This window comes from Silene latifolia, chromosome 2 (genome assembly GCF_048544455.1).
Source record: "Silene latifolia isolate original U9 population chromosome 2, ASM4854445v1, whole genome shotgun sequence".
Taxonomy (NCBI): Eukaryota; Viridiplantae; Streptophyta; class Magnoliopsida; order Caryophyllales; family Caryophyllaceae; genus Silene; species Silene latifolia.
In genome coordinates this window covers 195,719,449-195,734,567 of record NC_133527.1, presented here as the reverse complement: position 1 = coordinate 195,734,567, position 15,119 = coordinate 195,719,449, and the positions used below count along the sequence as shown (strand labels likewise).

Sequence of the window (15,119 nt, the reverse complement as noted above, 5' to 3'; positions counted from 1 at the left end):
TTTTTACGCTTAACCGGGTTATTAAAACTTATTATACATCTTTTGATTTCGATAATTCTTTGTAATGTATTTGGTTTAAAATTAAATGAAATGATAATTTTGAAAGTGTTGAGTTATGCTTGTTTGATTTGCTTCCATTTTTTGAACTCCATAGATCAGTCATCATCAAGATCCAGTTATTATTACCGCCATCACTTTGTGCATATGAACGGACAATATGGAATGAGAAGGGTTAGTAATAAGATTTGAATCAGCATTGAGAGATATGATGATGATTATGGCACAACTTCCTAATATATATATTAATTAAAAAACAACTCAACCCACACATTGCTTAGTATAAATACATTGCATTATCTCAACTAACATGCATTTCCATTATCTCAATATATTCTCCAAACCCTAACTGCTAAAACAAACTCCAAATAAATTAACCCTCCTTAATCTTTCAAAACAAACTCCAAACTCCAACAAAATGAATGATATCATCCTTAAGACTCTTACTATGCTCGATCCGTCTTGAAGGACGCCAAAGAAGATGGCTTGACGGAGCGGCGGGCATGCGGCTATATGACGATATAGCGGATCTTTGAACGGAACCTAATGGTCGATAAAAACACATACATGGAAATGAAATAATTAGAAAAATAAAATAATGACGATGAAACAAACCCGATAATTACGAACGTACGTAAAGAGACGATGAAATCAACAGTGACGGCGAGAAGATAAAGCGACGATGAGAAAGAGAGAAAGAGACGATGAGAAAGTGTGTGTTTTGTGTTTGTGTTTGGCTGCTGGGTTTGTGTTTGTGTATTAAGGTTTGTGTTTTGTGGCTGCAGCAGACTTGTGTTTGTGTGGTTTATATTATGGAAGGTATTGACAACGGTTATTAAACAACAATCGTTGTCAAAGAAGTTTAACAACGGGTTCCAAAAGCAACCGTTGTGATTACTTTTCACTAACTTTGCGTCAATTTTGCGCCACATTAGTAACAACGGTTGTGTATGTGTAACCCGTTGTTAAAACTAATAACAACGGTTTTTATAACCATACCCGTTGTAATTCATTTTAGTAAAATTCGCGCCATACATTCTACAACGTCTATTGTGATTTTCGTGAATACTCGTTGTTAATGGGGCGTTGTAGTTGCCTGGATTTGTAGTAGTGCTCTCTTACCTTATTTAGAAATCTTTGTGTGGTCCGAATTCAATTTATGTGGGGCAATGTGTTTTGTATGGTGAAAATTCATTTCTTTAATTTTGTGAAAAAAATAAGGAATAATAGGCTGAATAGAGGGAGTGTTATTTTTACCAAATGCTAAGCTACAATATTTTAATTAAAATAAAATTGTTTAAAAATGTTATTATTAGAAAATGACTTGACTAATGCCTCGTATAAAAAGAAAACAATAAATCGTTAATACTGGTTTCCTGACAAAACAAAAATTGAGAAAAATTTGTAAATTGAAATCATTTGCTTGTATGGTATACAAATTTTTCAATAAAATATGTTTCAGCCCAATACTCAACTCTTTTGTTAATTTTCAGTTCCACATTTTTTAATCAAAGCAAAATACAATGATGTAAAATGTGAACAATTAATGTGAACAAAATACGTTTAAGCTCAATACTCAACTTTAAATATCGTAACGTTTGTTATTGTTGACAATAATTTTTAAAATTCGAGCTTTACTAGAACCGTAAATTGGCCAAGTCTAAGCTCATTACTCAATCTCACGGTTCCCAGGAACAGGGGAATGGATATGTGGCCGACGTGTTTTGGCATTGTGGCGTGGTGGGTTTGGAGATGGCGGAACTGTAGATGCTTTGGACGGTCAGACGATGTTCCTAATAATATTTCCATGTTCATTATGCAACGGGTTTGGGAGGTACATACGAAATGCAAAGGAGTCGATGGATTTATTAGCAGATATGAATAGAATGCGGTACAAGGAGACTTTTGTGAGGTGGGTGGCACCACCAGGGGATGAATGGTCTTAAATATTAATGGGGCGTCAAAGGGCAACCCAGGATTGTCGGGAGCATGGGGGATATTTCGGGACACAACTGGTAGCTGTGTTTTGGCTTTCGCGGAAAGACTTGGTATGGCGACAGTTACTCGAGCGGAATTGATGGCATTAAAGCGTGGTCTTATAATTGTGAAAGAGAGGATGTTTGGGAGACTTATTATACAAACTGATTCTAGTGTGATGGTCTCGTTTTTGGACGAAAAGGAAGAGCTACCCATTGCACATGCCCATTTGGTTCAAATATGTAAGTGTTTTTTAAATGATCATCCAAGGAACATTGAAATCCATCACATTTATAGAGAAGCTAATAACTGTGCGGATTGGCTAGCGAATGTCGGGGTTGAGCAAGTTAACCAAGTGGCGGTATGGGAGCCAGGTGTGTTTCGGAACCAACTATTCCGATTGATGCAACAAGACATTGGTGGCGTTTCATGGCCGAGGATTGTCCCAGCTCATGATGGGTAGTTCGTGTGCTTTCGTTTCTGTTGTTCTAGTTCTTTTTCCGTTTCTTTGGGTTAAATCCCGATTCTTGTAACCAAAAAAAAAAAAAAAAATTGGCCAAGTCTAGAAAAAGAATAATATTTCCTTGATCAATGTTACATGGGAGAGGTTGTGGGTAGTGAGCAAGTTGCATTTGTTTAAGGGAGTGACATCTTTGATAACTCATTCCTAGCTCATCAACTGGCTAACAAGTACTCTAGCCTCTAGGTCCTATCATACCAAGATGCATTGTTAATGTGGACATTAAAAAGCCTTTAATAGTTAATACCGTTAGGTCTGGCCCAGAAGGGTGTACAACTCGTGCGGCTGCACAGGGCCACAAAATTTGGAGGCCCAATTCTATTGCCAGTTTAAGATTATGTAGGTATTACGACACTATTAACACTAATGTTAGTGGCGTAGTGGTAGTTAGATGGGATTTTTCCCTGCAGACCTGCGTTCAATTCTTGCTTAAGTAAATTTTGTTTGTCTATTTTTTAATTGGGCCCCAGTAGTTAGATTTTTTTTTTTTTTTGCGTTCCCTTATTTTTACTTCAAGTGGGCCTTATTTATTAGCTTTCTCTATAATTTCAATTTTGATTTGATTTCATATGGTTTTATCTGTGTTTATTTTCAAAATACAATTCAATTTTTTTTTTACCGAGTCTCCCTTATGACGGGTCAAATATTATTCAGGTTGTTAGATAAGACAAAAATAGTGTGTATAGAGAATCACACAATCCCTTTCATAATCCGCGATCTCTTTTATATGGAAGCCCATTCATAATCCGCGATCTCTTGGTACTAAAAATGGAAGTTTATCCCACTCTTGATAGTTTCACTAGGAATAGGACTCATAGACTATCTAATTTACAAGGAATCAAGCTCCTAGAGTGTTTAGTTTTAAACAATGATTATTGTTATTATTAATAATAATTATTGTGTGTTCATTTTTGTATTTTTTTATAGGTGGGCGGTCCCTCAAATTCCCATACCCGAATCGCCCTTTCCCCAGATTGGGGTAAGGGTTTCCTATTTAGGATTATTTATGACCGTTTCTATGACACTCTTACCTATTATTGAGCGTTTCTTGTTCTGTTTTTCAGTGTGGTTGCGAGTAAGATGGATGATAAAGGTGATGACATGGACGATAAAGGTGACGACGACTCATTGAAAGCAGAGTAAGTGGTTTTCTATTTATTTCCGAATGCTTCTATGACCCTCCTATCCTAATACAATATTATTCAGTGTTTATTCTGTTTTCAGTGCTGTTCGGAAGAAGATGGAGGATGTTACAGGTGCCGACCCACCAGATACAATGCATATTGAGGCCTATAATGAAGAAAAGCTGGATGACTTTTGTAGGAAACTCGAGAATCTTGGTTTTTCGCTTGTTGCAAAAGAAATGTTTCTTAGTGTTGTTTTGAGCAAGATGGATGATAAAGGTGACAACGACTCATAGAAAACAGAGTAAGAGGTTTTCTATTTATTTCCGACTGCTTCTATGACCCTTCTACTCTATTATTGGGTGTTACTTGTTTCGTTTTTCATTGTTTAGAGTTATATTTATTACCGCTTTTAATACAGTCATATCCTATTATTAAGACGTATTTGTTTTTTGTTTTTAAGAGTTGTTGGAAAGAAAATGGATGATAAAGCTGATGACGAACTAAATACCGTGTATATTGAGGCCGCGAATGGAGTAGGGTTGGATGACTTTTATAAGGAACTACAGGAGAAGCTTGGTTACTCGCCCCGTGCAACAAGAATGTTTTTCAGTGATGTTGAGAAGAAGCTGGATGATAACGGTTATGACGACTCACATAAAGCAGAATAAGTGGTTTTCTATTTATTTCCGACTGCTTCTATGACCCTTCCATCCTAAATATTGATGGTTCTTTTTTTCATTTCAGTGTTGTAGGGAGGAAGATTGATGATAAAGGTGACGACGTCTCACAGAAAACAAAGTAAGGGTTGACTATTTTGTAGTTATATTTCTTACGGGTTGTATGACACTTTTACCGTATTATTATTCATTGTTTATTCTGTTTTCAATGTTGTTGAGAAGAAGATGGATTCTAGAGGTGCCGACCCACCAGATATAATGTATATCGAGGTCTATAATGAAGAAGGGCTGAATGACTTTTGTAGGGAATTCGAGAATCTTAGTTATTCGCTCGATGCAAAAGGAATGTTTTCAAGTGTTGTTTTGAGTAAGATGGATGATAAAGGTGACGACGACTCACACAGAAAACAGAGTAAGAGGTTTTTTTGTTTATTTCTGACTGCTTCTATGACCCTTCTATCCTATTATTGGTATTAGTTGTTTCGTTTTTCAGTGTTTGGAGTTATATTTCTTACCGTGCCGCTTTTATTACAGCCCTTCCCTATTATTAAAACGTGTTCCGTTTTTAGTTTTTAATTGTTGTTGAGAAAAAAATGGATGCCAAAGCTGCTGTCCTACTAAATACCGTGTATATTGAGGCCAAGAATAGAGAAGGGCTGGTTGACTTTTGTAAGGAACTCCAGAAGAAGCTTGGTTACTCGCTCCGTGCAAAAAAAATGTTTTTTCATTGATAATACCTTACTATTGTAACTCTTCAAATATTTTCTCTTAAACTACTTGGTTATGTATGTTTATTAGTGTTTTGCCACGATTAATGTTATTATTGTTGTTGTTGTTGTCGTTTTCGATTTTTTTTACGTCTTTTTTATTATACTCCCTCCATTCTGGTCATTTGTTTACCCTTTTATAGTTCTTAGAAACAGTTAAGTAGGCAATTAAATCAGCCAAAAATAAAATTTTCAAAGAAATTTTAATGCTAGTGTTGAATGCTACAACCTAGTTTTTGTGCCCGTAGAAAAAGACTGAGTCTTTTTAAATATTAAGTTGAAATACCGTAATTCATAAGTAATCTATTGAGTTAAACCGGTTTGTATCATCTGTAAGTTAAACCGCTTGTCTGACTCATATCTATTAAGTTTGTTTTTTTTAGTATTCTTAGGCGAACTATTCAAACCCATTTTCATATCAATAAAAGGGCAGCAAATAGATAATCCATTGTATTTAGCATTTGAAAGCCCAAAACGTGTTAGTTTAAATACCCCAAAACCCTAAAACCCTATAATTCCAGATCTGAAAATCTTGTAATCTGAAATTCTAGAGTTGAAGATATGGCTTTCTCCATGATGCTCATACCAGGAGGTGATAATATGACTGTCAGTTGTAATATTATTATTTTTCTGGGTTGAGATTTGGGATTTTGATGTTCTTACATTGTTTATTTGTTATTTTTTTTTGTATTTTTAACAGGATCAATTGCTGATTTTCGTCTTCCCAAGGCCAATCCTTCTTTGTTTAGTGCTCCGCTTCGCAAGGTATCTTCTTGTACCATTTTTTGTTTATATTTAGGAATCGTATCCTTCTCCTTATACTTTGAAAGACCGTAAATTTGTTTGGACGACTTTACCCCTACGTAATTTCTTCTTCCATGTTCATCATCCTCTACATTGAAATTCATTTTTTTCTTGTTTTTTCGGAGAGTCATTTGATACCCTCTATAAGATGGATCTTTGCTCTTGGTTGCCTTCTTTTGCGGCACAATTGATTTATGATCAATTCAAAAGCAGTATGCTACTGTTGCATATTGGTTTTCGTGAGATCGAATCTTGGTTGGAGTTCGAAAAGATTGGTGTTCTTGACGATTATCGATCGACGATTTGTCGGGTTCAAAAAACAACGGCGTTTCCGCTAGATAATATTTTTCTTTTAGCAAGTTCCAAAAGAATGGTGTTACTCTAGAAGATTGAAGATCGAAGACGAAAGAATTCGAATGATTCTACTTTTCTTAAATTTGGCAAACCCGTGGTAATTTCGATAAATTACCATGGGTTTGAGGGGTGGGTTTTGTTACTCGGACGAATAGGGCTAACTCGGCCGAGTAAAGTGTCGTGTGTTTTCTGGTCAGGCTACTGTCCAGGAACACTCGGTCGAGTAGTATAGTACTCGGCCGAGTACTCCAGGAACTCGACCGAGTAACAGGTCTGACGGAATTTATTTATGCGGTTTGGTTAAGGATGAATAGAGGTTATAAATCGTGTTTTACAATTTAGCTTTTCATTTTACCAAAACCTAATTAGATTTTACGCTTCTCTAATCATCCTTAATCACTCCTAAGGTAATTGATCATTCGTGAGTCTTTGTTCATCTCTCTCTCTCTCTCTCTCTCTCTCTCTCTCTCTCTCTCTCTCTCTCTCTCTCTCTCTCTCTCTCTCTCTCTCTCTCTCAGTTTCGTCGGTAAGTCACTAGTTCCGTATCTTTTGTTTAGTATTGTCTATTAGGGTTTTGCCCTAGTGATTGTAATTGGGAAAAGGGTGATTTGCATGTTTGTGATTAGATTGTTGTGGTTATTGTTTGGTGAAGGATTTGTAGAAAAATGTTTCTAGCTTGCGGTGTATACTCGTATTCGGATCAGTGCTAAGGTAAGGTTTCCATAGTCGGTTGTCTGTTTAATTGATTTAAGATGATTATTGTGGTATTGGCATGATTAATATCGTTGTTGACATTGTCTTTCTTGGTTGTTGGAAATTGTAGTGGATTGGCTATGTTTACGTCCTCGGCTGAGTGAAGTCATTTTCGGGAATAGCTTCACGCCACCTGTTGCGGTGGGTAATCTGGCAGGGCTACACACTTAAGTGTGTAGCCGGATATGAGATATGATTGGAGTTAGAGAATGGTTGTATAGTTGTTTGGTTTCGTTGTTTCCTTGCGATTAGTTTATGTTGATTATTCAGTGAACTGACCCCGTTGTATTTTATAAAACTGTGGTGATACATTCGGGGGATGATGAGCAGATTGTGACAGGTGATAACTACATTTAGCTACGGGGACGAGATGGGATGTCATCACTTTGGGTGTAGCTTTCGCTGTTACGAGTTTAGATACTTTGTTTTTGGATGTATTGAGATTTATACTCTTTTACTTTGCTTTCTTTGAGACGGTGTATTCATTAAACTTTATACTTTAATAATTGTTCTTAAATGGTAACTTTTGAATTTTGATATACTTACCTCGGGCAACCGAGATGGTAGCAGCTTCACATGCTAGGGTGGTCCTTGGTAAGGCACCTTGGTATGTGGGGTGTTACAGAGATGTTACAAGATATCGGGATTTGTCGAGATATTGACATATTCATAATTAGAAAATACGGTATCGTGATATATCGTAGAAAATAATATTGTGATTTTATAGAATAAGATATATCCGGTTAGCGATATTATGATCTTCGGTAGTACTATATATACACCAAAGTTGTAATAGTTAGAGGCATGAACGAACTTTTATCAATAACAATCACCTTTATAATTTCCGCTCTCTGTATTTCTAATACTAACCCTGCAATGATTATAGAAAATGAGGATCTATATATCTATCTATATAAAATAATAAAACAACAACCACGCCATATTTTTTTTCCCTCCAAAACCTCACTTCCACATTTAACATAGATTTTAGGATTTCCTTAAAAATAGGCACGCTAACTAAATAGCCCAATATATAAAATTTCTTTTATGTTGTTAGCATAAGATTTATACCATCATATTTTATTGTTGTTTTTACTAACTTCTCTATATTCTAAGATCTCCATAATATCATAATTAGTTTTATAATTTTGTGGTTTTTTTTAAAATAATTTTCATATTCTATATAGTATATACAATTGTTTGCCATGAATTTAAATTTTTCAAGCATCATGTTTTTACTCGATTAGACAATATTGTTTAATCATGCAATTTAGATAATCGTTAGTCTCAAAAACATTCCTTTTACATTTTTAAACTGGTGAATAGCTATTTGTTAAAGTGGTCATTCATGTTGAAGTGTTCATAACTTTCAATCTAACTATCTATACTAATTAATAAAACAATAACAATTGCCATAGTATTTTCATGATTAATTTTTTTTACTATGAACTTAATGTTTTGTTGTCGATCTTCGATTATCATATTATTATAGCATCTCCCCTTTTCTTGCACGAGTAAATTGAATAATCTAACAACTAACAAATTGGATTTGAGAAGCATTGGGTAAATGTCTTTAGAGAAGGTTTCACAATAAATTTATTATGAGCTTATTTTATAACTATAATACAAAAAAGTACCACGGCTGATAAACAGGTGAAAACATGGTTAAAAATAAAATGAGTACACTTATTATAAGAATATATACAAATTAAAGAGTCGTTTCAAGTCATGATTAATAATATAATTATATAATGCTCATGAAAACGAATAAATGCGTAAAATGTTATATCAATAACTTATTTAGAGACTATCTCCGATCTCCCTCAAAAAAATTTATTAGTTAATGCAATTTATACGAATGAAATTTGATTATGAGTAGGTTGACATTGTTTAAACATTAATAAAGGATTAAAGGGTATGCGTTAGAGAGTTCACTATTTCTTATAAATTGGTCACTTTTACCAGTCTACATTCTACTTACATCGATAAAAGTGACCAATTTCTTATTTCTTATTTCTTATAAATTTCTTATTTCTTATAAATAATAAAACACAAACCATAAATATCTTTTTTAATTTCCCGCCTAAATACTCACCTCATACTAAACACAATTTTACCAAAATCCATTGGCCCACTAATCAAATGGCCCACAATGATCATCAAATTTATATCTACTAACTCATACACGACTAATATTGACTATGAAATGAGCCCACCATGTTAACAAAAATGAACCTCAAATTGATTTTCAAATTGATTTTGTACTAATTTCTACCAGTTAAATATTGAATATCTTGAAACTAAAAAATAAATTCAACTTAGTTTATGACTTTTGAATTTGTGCATCAAAAGATATGAGACACGAGTAATGTTATGGGACATAGACACCAAATATGTCTCCCGATTAATGGGTCGTAAACCAATTTCAAAAGCTCAAAGAGGTTTTAATACGGTCATTTACATATACTGATTAGTATATCAAATAGAAAATAATTTATAGAGATATCATAATGTGTAACTCATAAGCGTTCTTTCCTTTTATGCCAAGTTTTCAAGTGTATACGTTAACTAATACTGTTTTGACTTAATTCGTAATTCTACTTTTTATTTTGTCCTCATTTCAATTTTAATTTTTATGCAAACATTTCAAAACTTATCCTATATGGTAAAATTTGCCGATATTTGAAATTATTAACATGTTTTAACATAGGTGTAAACATGTTGGCATATGCATGCTCTAATTAAAGATATGAGATGCGACGGGTGTAAGCATGATATACAATAAGAGTGTAACTATGTTTTTAAAATTAATACTCTCTTAATACTAATGTTATTTTGAAAATAAAAATTAATACTATAATTTAAATATGTAGATTATACTGTTATAGAAGTATTGTATTTGTAATTGTAATTGTCAAGTATATAATTTCCATGTAACATATTGAAAATCAATTACCTCAAATAAGAAACCAGAACAATGTTGTAAACCTAAGAGTTTACGAAAAATTTTATATATACAATCTATACATGCCCGTGCAACTTTGCACGGGCCCTAAACTAGTATATATAAGATATAAAAACACTGGCAAAATACACCACAAAGTTGAAGCACTAAAACTTAAGAGAGACACTATTTCAATAAGTTATTGAGAGACCAGTCTTTCGTACCGGCTTTTTATTTATATTTGGTGACCCTTTTTATTGTTGATCGTGACATAGTAATTTCGTACCTAATTACATAATAAATGTACACATTTTATCTATAATCATGATTTGTAACTATTTTATTACCTTCAGTACCACTTTTAATTAAAATTGTAAAATAGTTTCTCAATAAATTTATTGAGAAATCGTCTCTCAGCAGACCTACTCAAGTTGAAGATACTACCACACTAACAAAGTAACCATCCAAATTCTGACCGATAAAGAGTGAAAGCAAGCCGATAACGAAGACTTATAACCGAAAGCAAATAAATTAGACTTGGAAAACATTTCAGAATTATACTTCCAAGAAATTGATTGCAAAATTTGTGACAGAGGAAAAGCGCTCTTCGACATCAATAATAAACAGTTTAGAAAAAGAGTCCGTCTATAACTGAGGAGTTAAATAAAAGAGACCGTCTATATAGACGATGTTAAATAAAAGTCTCTTATGGAAACGTTGAATCATAACAATAAATGTTGCAACTCAATTGTTCCAGATGTATAGGCACTCGAGTAACAAGAAAAAAAACATGAAAATCAACTCTTTTTGAAGTTTAATAGATTGTGCATTGCTCGGAGGAGACGATGGACTTGGACTAGGACCTCTGGCAGGCCTCACGATTTCCTTTGAGCAGGCGTAGTTGCAGCGACTTGGACGAACAACTCTGTAAACCCCCGAGCTAGCGAGAATGAATATGTCTTTGTTGTTATCCTGCGCAAAGGAGTATATGTAGCCTAATGCTGGCAGGGTTGTTCCTGGGACAGCGCCACAAGGCATTGGTGAGTCATGTGCACAGCTGAAAGGTAAAGCATCTGAGCTGAAATTTCCACTGTTTTCCGGGTTCTCAATTGCTGTCCATATGTTGCTTGCATAAAGATCTCCATACAAGTACCTGAAAAATTTATGTCATTTCATCTGTTCCATTGAATTGTTTACGTTTTTCAAAATTTTGAAAAACGTAAGCAATTCAGCCTCTGTTCCATTGAATTGTTTACTTTTGAAAAACGTAAACAATTCAATGGAACAGAGGAAATATGATTTATGAAGTCTGGGTAGATGAGGACTGCTGCTGCAAAACTCACCTGCCAGACATGCATGGGTCGGTTTGAGACCGATAGAAAAACCCTCCAGAAATTGCTGCAGAACCAATTTTGTTGCTGACTTGTTTATGAGTATAACCTGCTACCGGAAAGATCAAATCTTCGGTTACCAGAGAATCATTCACTGCAGACGGTTTTCTAGGACTAGACAAAATGGGTCCTTCAAACGTATTCCACCCATAGTTTCCACCTTTCGTGACAACATCCACTTCTTCATATTGATCCTGGCCGACATCTGCACAGACGAAATAAGAATGCCTGTCTGCATCAAAGCTGCAACGCCAGGGGTTCCGGAATCCCATAGCCCATATTTCTTGAGCTAAGTCCTTGTCTTCTGCATACGGATTATCTCGAGGAATGGTATAGTGTCCCCATAGACCTAAATCTTTAATTTCTTTTTCACCTGCATATATACGGACTAGTTATTACCGCAACACTTACACTTACTCCGTATCAAGTATAAAAATGCTAAGCAGGTGGTGTTAGTCCAGTGGTAGCCGGGTTAAACCTTGAAGCTTGTAGAAATGCAGGACTTGAGTGGCCCCGGGTTTAACTACCAGCTGGGTCGATGATCACTTGACCACTGCAGCTCCCGAAGGGGATGGCTTACATGGTCCATGTGGTGGTACGGGAATGCAGGGGGCCAGGGGACTCAACCCTCTCGTCATCAAAAAAAAAAAATATATAAAAATGCTTACTTGGAAGGTTATCAACATCAAGTCTCAAAATCTTCCCTAATATTGATTTCTTATTCTGTGCAAAGTTATAGGGATCGCCTCGTCCTCCACCATCTCCCATCATGACGTACAAGTAACCATCGTCAGGCCCAAAGATAATTTGGCCACCGTGATCATTTGTGTAAGGTAAGCCCATGGTGAAGATCCTTCTCACCTCTGTCGGTTTTCCACGTGGCTCCTGCAGGGACAGGAAATTAGTCGTTAGCAGACTGTATTCACATTGGCTAATTGGTTACAAATAGACAGGGTGAAGATGATTACCGAAGGATTGGACGAGGTACCGTTATCTGTGAACTCTGCAATAACACTTTGATATTGGCAGGGAGCGCTACTGCCTGAAGAATTGAATTTGGAAGGATCACAGTTAACATCAGAGTTACAAGCACATCTCCCAGCACATGAAGGTGATTTCAGACGGTCGCAATTGTAGGACGCAAAGAAGCGTCCGTTATGAGCAAAATCCGGGTGGAAGGCCATTCCAAGCATGCCGAATGTTGTATCAAATAGGACTTCATCTGTTAAGTCGACAAACGGGTCTGATTCATCCACATCAAGTTTCTGTTCTGAATCCTGCTCGGGTATTGAGGCCAGCCATATTTTCCCGGGTAAATTAGAGAAAAAGGCGCGGTTTGAACCATCTGGGTGCGGAACCATGTTGATGTAGCTCTCACTGCCAATCTTCTCTAAACACAGCCCTTTTGGTGAAACATCGGCTTCTGTGTTATTTCCGAGTTCAACTGGTTCACCGTTGAAGCAAATGGAATCGTTTCTAGACGAAGTGCCAAAGGCATTACAGAAAGTGTTTTCTGACTGCCAAAGATTGGCTAAAGTGGTCGAGTTGGAAGTGACTGGTGATACTCCTGCACGACCTCGTAAGGAAGGTGCAAAAGGTGAATTCATGATTGTTTCGTCTTTGCAAGTGTTCCATAATACTGAACAGAAATTTGATGTTGATTGTTTTGATGAAGATGAGCCTCGGCCTCCTGAATTAGTTGAGTTACAAAGTAATGGTACTGGTCGCTGCTGCTGATCGCCTGTTTCTGTCTTGAAAAGCTCTGCTGCAAAGGGATCACATGCCTGCAAATGACCAATATCTCTTCTTTTTGATGAATTTCTTGAACAATTACATACGGATTAATTTACAGTAGCATACTCGCATCTATAACAGTCAGCATTTCTGTATTACTTATTCCTATTACGCTCCCTCACTCAAATGCCCATTGGGCTTGAAGAGTGGTTAGTTGTGCAACGGCTCCCCCATACCGTGTGCTAGAATTCCACTTCGAGAGTTTTTTTTGAGGAGTTTTGAGGTTGGCAGGATTCGAACCCGTGACCATACTCGTGACCTATGGTCAGATTGGTTCTGATACCATGATAGATGAACCATCTCAACCAAAACCTTAAGGTGATGGTTGAGGCCTTCCTATCACAAACTAATTTATATACGAATTTAGAAAGCTCATTGGAATCACTTTCTGACTAGCAAAAGAAACACAAAGTTTATGAAAAATGCACGCGGTGTCCTTGAATTTTCGAATTTTGCCTGAAATACCCAATGTTTTGTTCCGGAAAACTTAAAGAGGCTATATTTCGTGTCTACGAGTTCAGAAAGTGATGATATTTTTTTCCAAATCGATTATCTTTACGAGAACTACGATTTGAAAAATAAATTGTCGTATTTGGATCCCGTGACTAGAAGTTTTTGAAAAGATAATCAATTTGAAAAAAAAAAAAATCGTCACTTTCTGAACTGGTAAACACGAGTTACAGCCTCTTAAAGTTATTCGGATAAAAAATTTGGGTATTTCGGGCAAAACATCAAAGTTCAAGGGCACCGCGTGCATTTTCCGTAATCCTAAACGTGTACTGTCAAGCTGTTAAAGGAGCTTACCGCGCAAAGAACAGATTTGAGAAGGGAAGCACAGGTGTGATCAGAGATGTTCATGCCTACAAATTGATTGTGCAGCTGTTTATCTTTAATCGAGTCGCAACACACACTTCCACTGTACTCGCAGAATCCTAGTGATGAGTTTCTTTTCATTGGTGCCCCTATTTCGAAACCAAAACAGAAACATTACATAAGGGGTCAGTACATAAGGGAAGCGAAAACACGCAGAAAATGAACCGGGATAGAAGGCTTACTCATGTCAGTACATAAGGGAAGCGAAGACGAATGCTGAAGGAGAAGCAGTCCATGAAACAGAAGAAAAATTGCAGGAAAACCAACCATTTTGTTTCCCTTAAGAGTTGGGAAACTAAGAAGCTTTTTACCAACTGAAAATATGTATTGTTGAGACTATATACTGTCTCCTGGTTATATGAAAACTTTCAAATGTCAACTATGTGGTCAGCAGTGACGGATAGTGTAAACAATAACGGGTCCGTCTTCTAAATTATTGAATTCGTGTGTGAAAATCAGTAGAAACAGGAGTTCAACCCGACATAACTAAGGTCCTCGACTGATGATAGGTGTTAAAGAAGACTCACAGTCACAGGTTCAGTAATGTGTAAACACTTTTGACATTTCCTTTCTTATACAGTATTAATTATTTGACAATTATTGTGTTGTGATCCTTTTGGTTGAGATTTAAGTCAATAAAGACTAGATTGACCCTACGCACTAAGATCCACTTGGTTTGAAAATGAAACTAGCAGTAAAATGTTCCACACAAACTCTTATACATTGCTCCCAATTACCTCCCATATAATTTGGTCCAATTGGTCATGATTCAAACGGACTATTTTGGTCTGAAATAATAAGACAATATTTTATAACCATTTTACAGCTAAATGTAACTACTATTGAAAAACAAGTTACCATAAACGGTAAAACTGGTTATACTATTGTAGTTACATTTAACCATAAAAGGGTCACATATGCCCGTTGAAGCTTCAGACGAAAAGAGACCGTCTAAAACAAGAATTTGTGAATTTAGTCATTATTCGAGTCGAGCAAGATCACTTGGATAAGGAAGCAGAACTTTTATTATAACTTGAACTCGAGATAACAGGTTATGTTGATGAACATATTGATAGACTTC

General features: G+C 35.8%; 1 protein-coding gene across 1 annotated transcript; it reads right to left on the bottom strand.

Moving 5' to 3' along the window:
• Positions 1-10,639: 10,639 nt before the first annotated feature.
• Positions 10,640-14,647, bottom strand: LOC141644215 (HIPL1 protein-like). Its single transcript, XM_074453685.1, has 6 exons — positions 14,221-14,647; positions 13,970-14,127; positions 12,340-13,155; positions 12,040-12,256; positions 11,324-11,744; positions 10,640-11,133 (listed from the first exon to the last, which is right to left on the bottom strand). The coding sequence occupies exons 1-6, from the start codon at positions 14,306-14,308 to the stop codon at positions 10,725-10,727; spliced, it is 2,109 nt and encodes a 702-aa protein (XP_074309786.1). The 5' UTR covers positions 14,309-14,647; the 3' UTR covers positions 10,640-10,724.
• Positions 14,648-15,119: the final 472 nt, after the last annotated feature.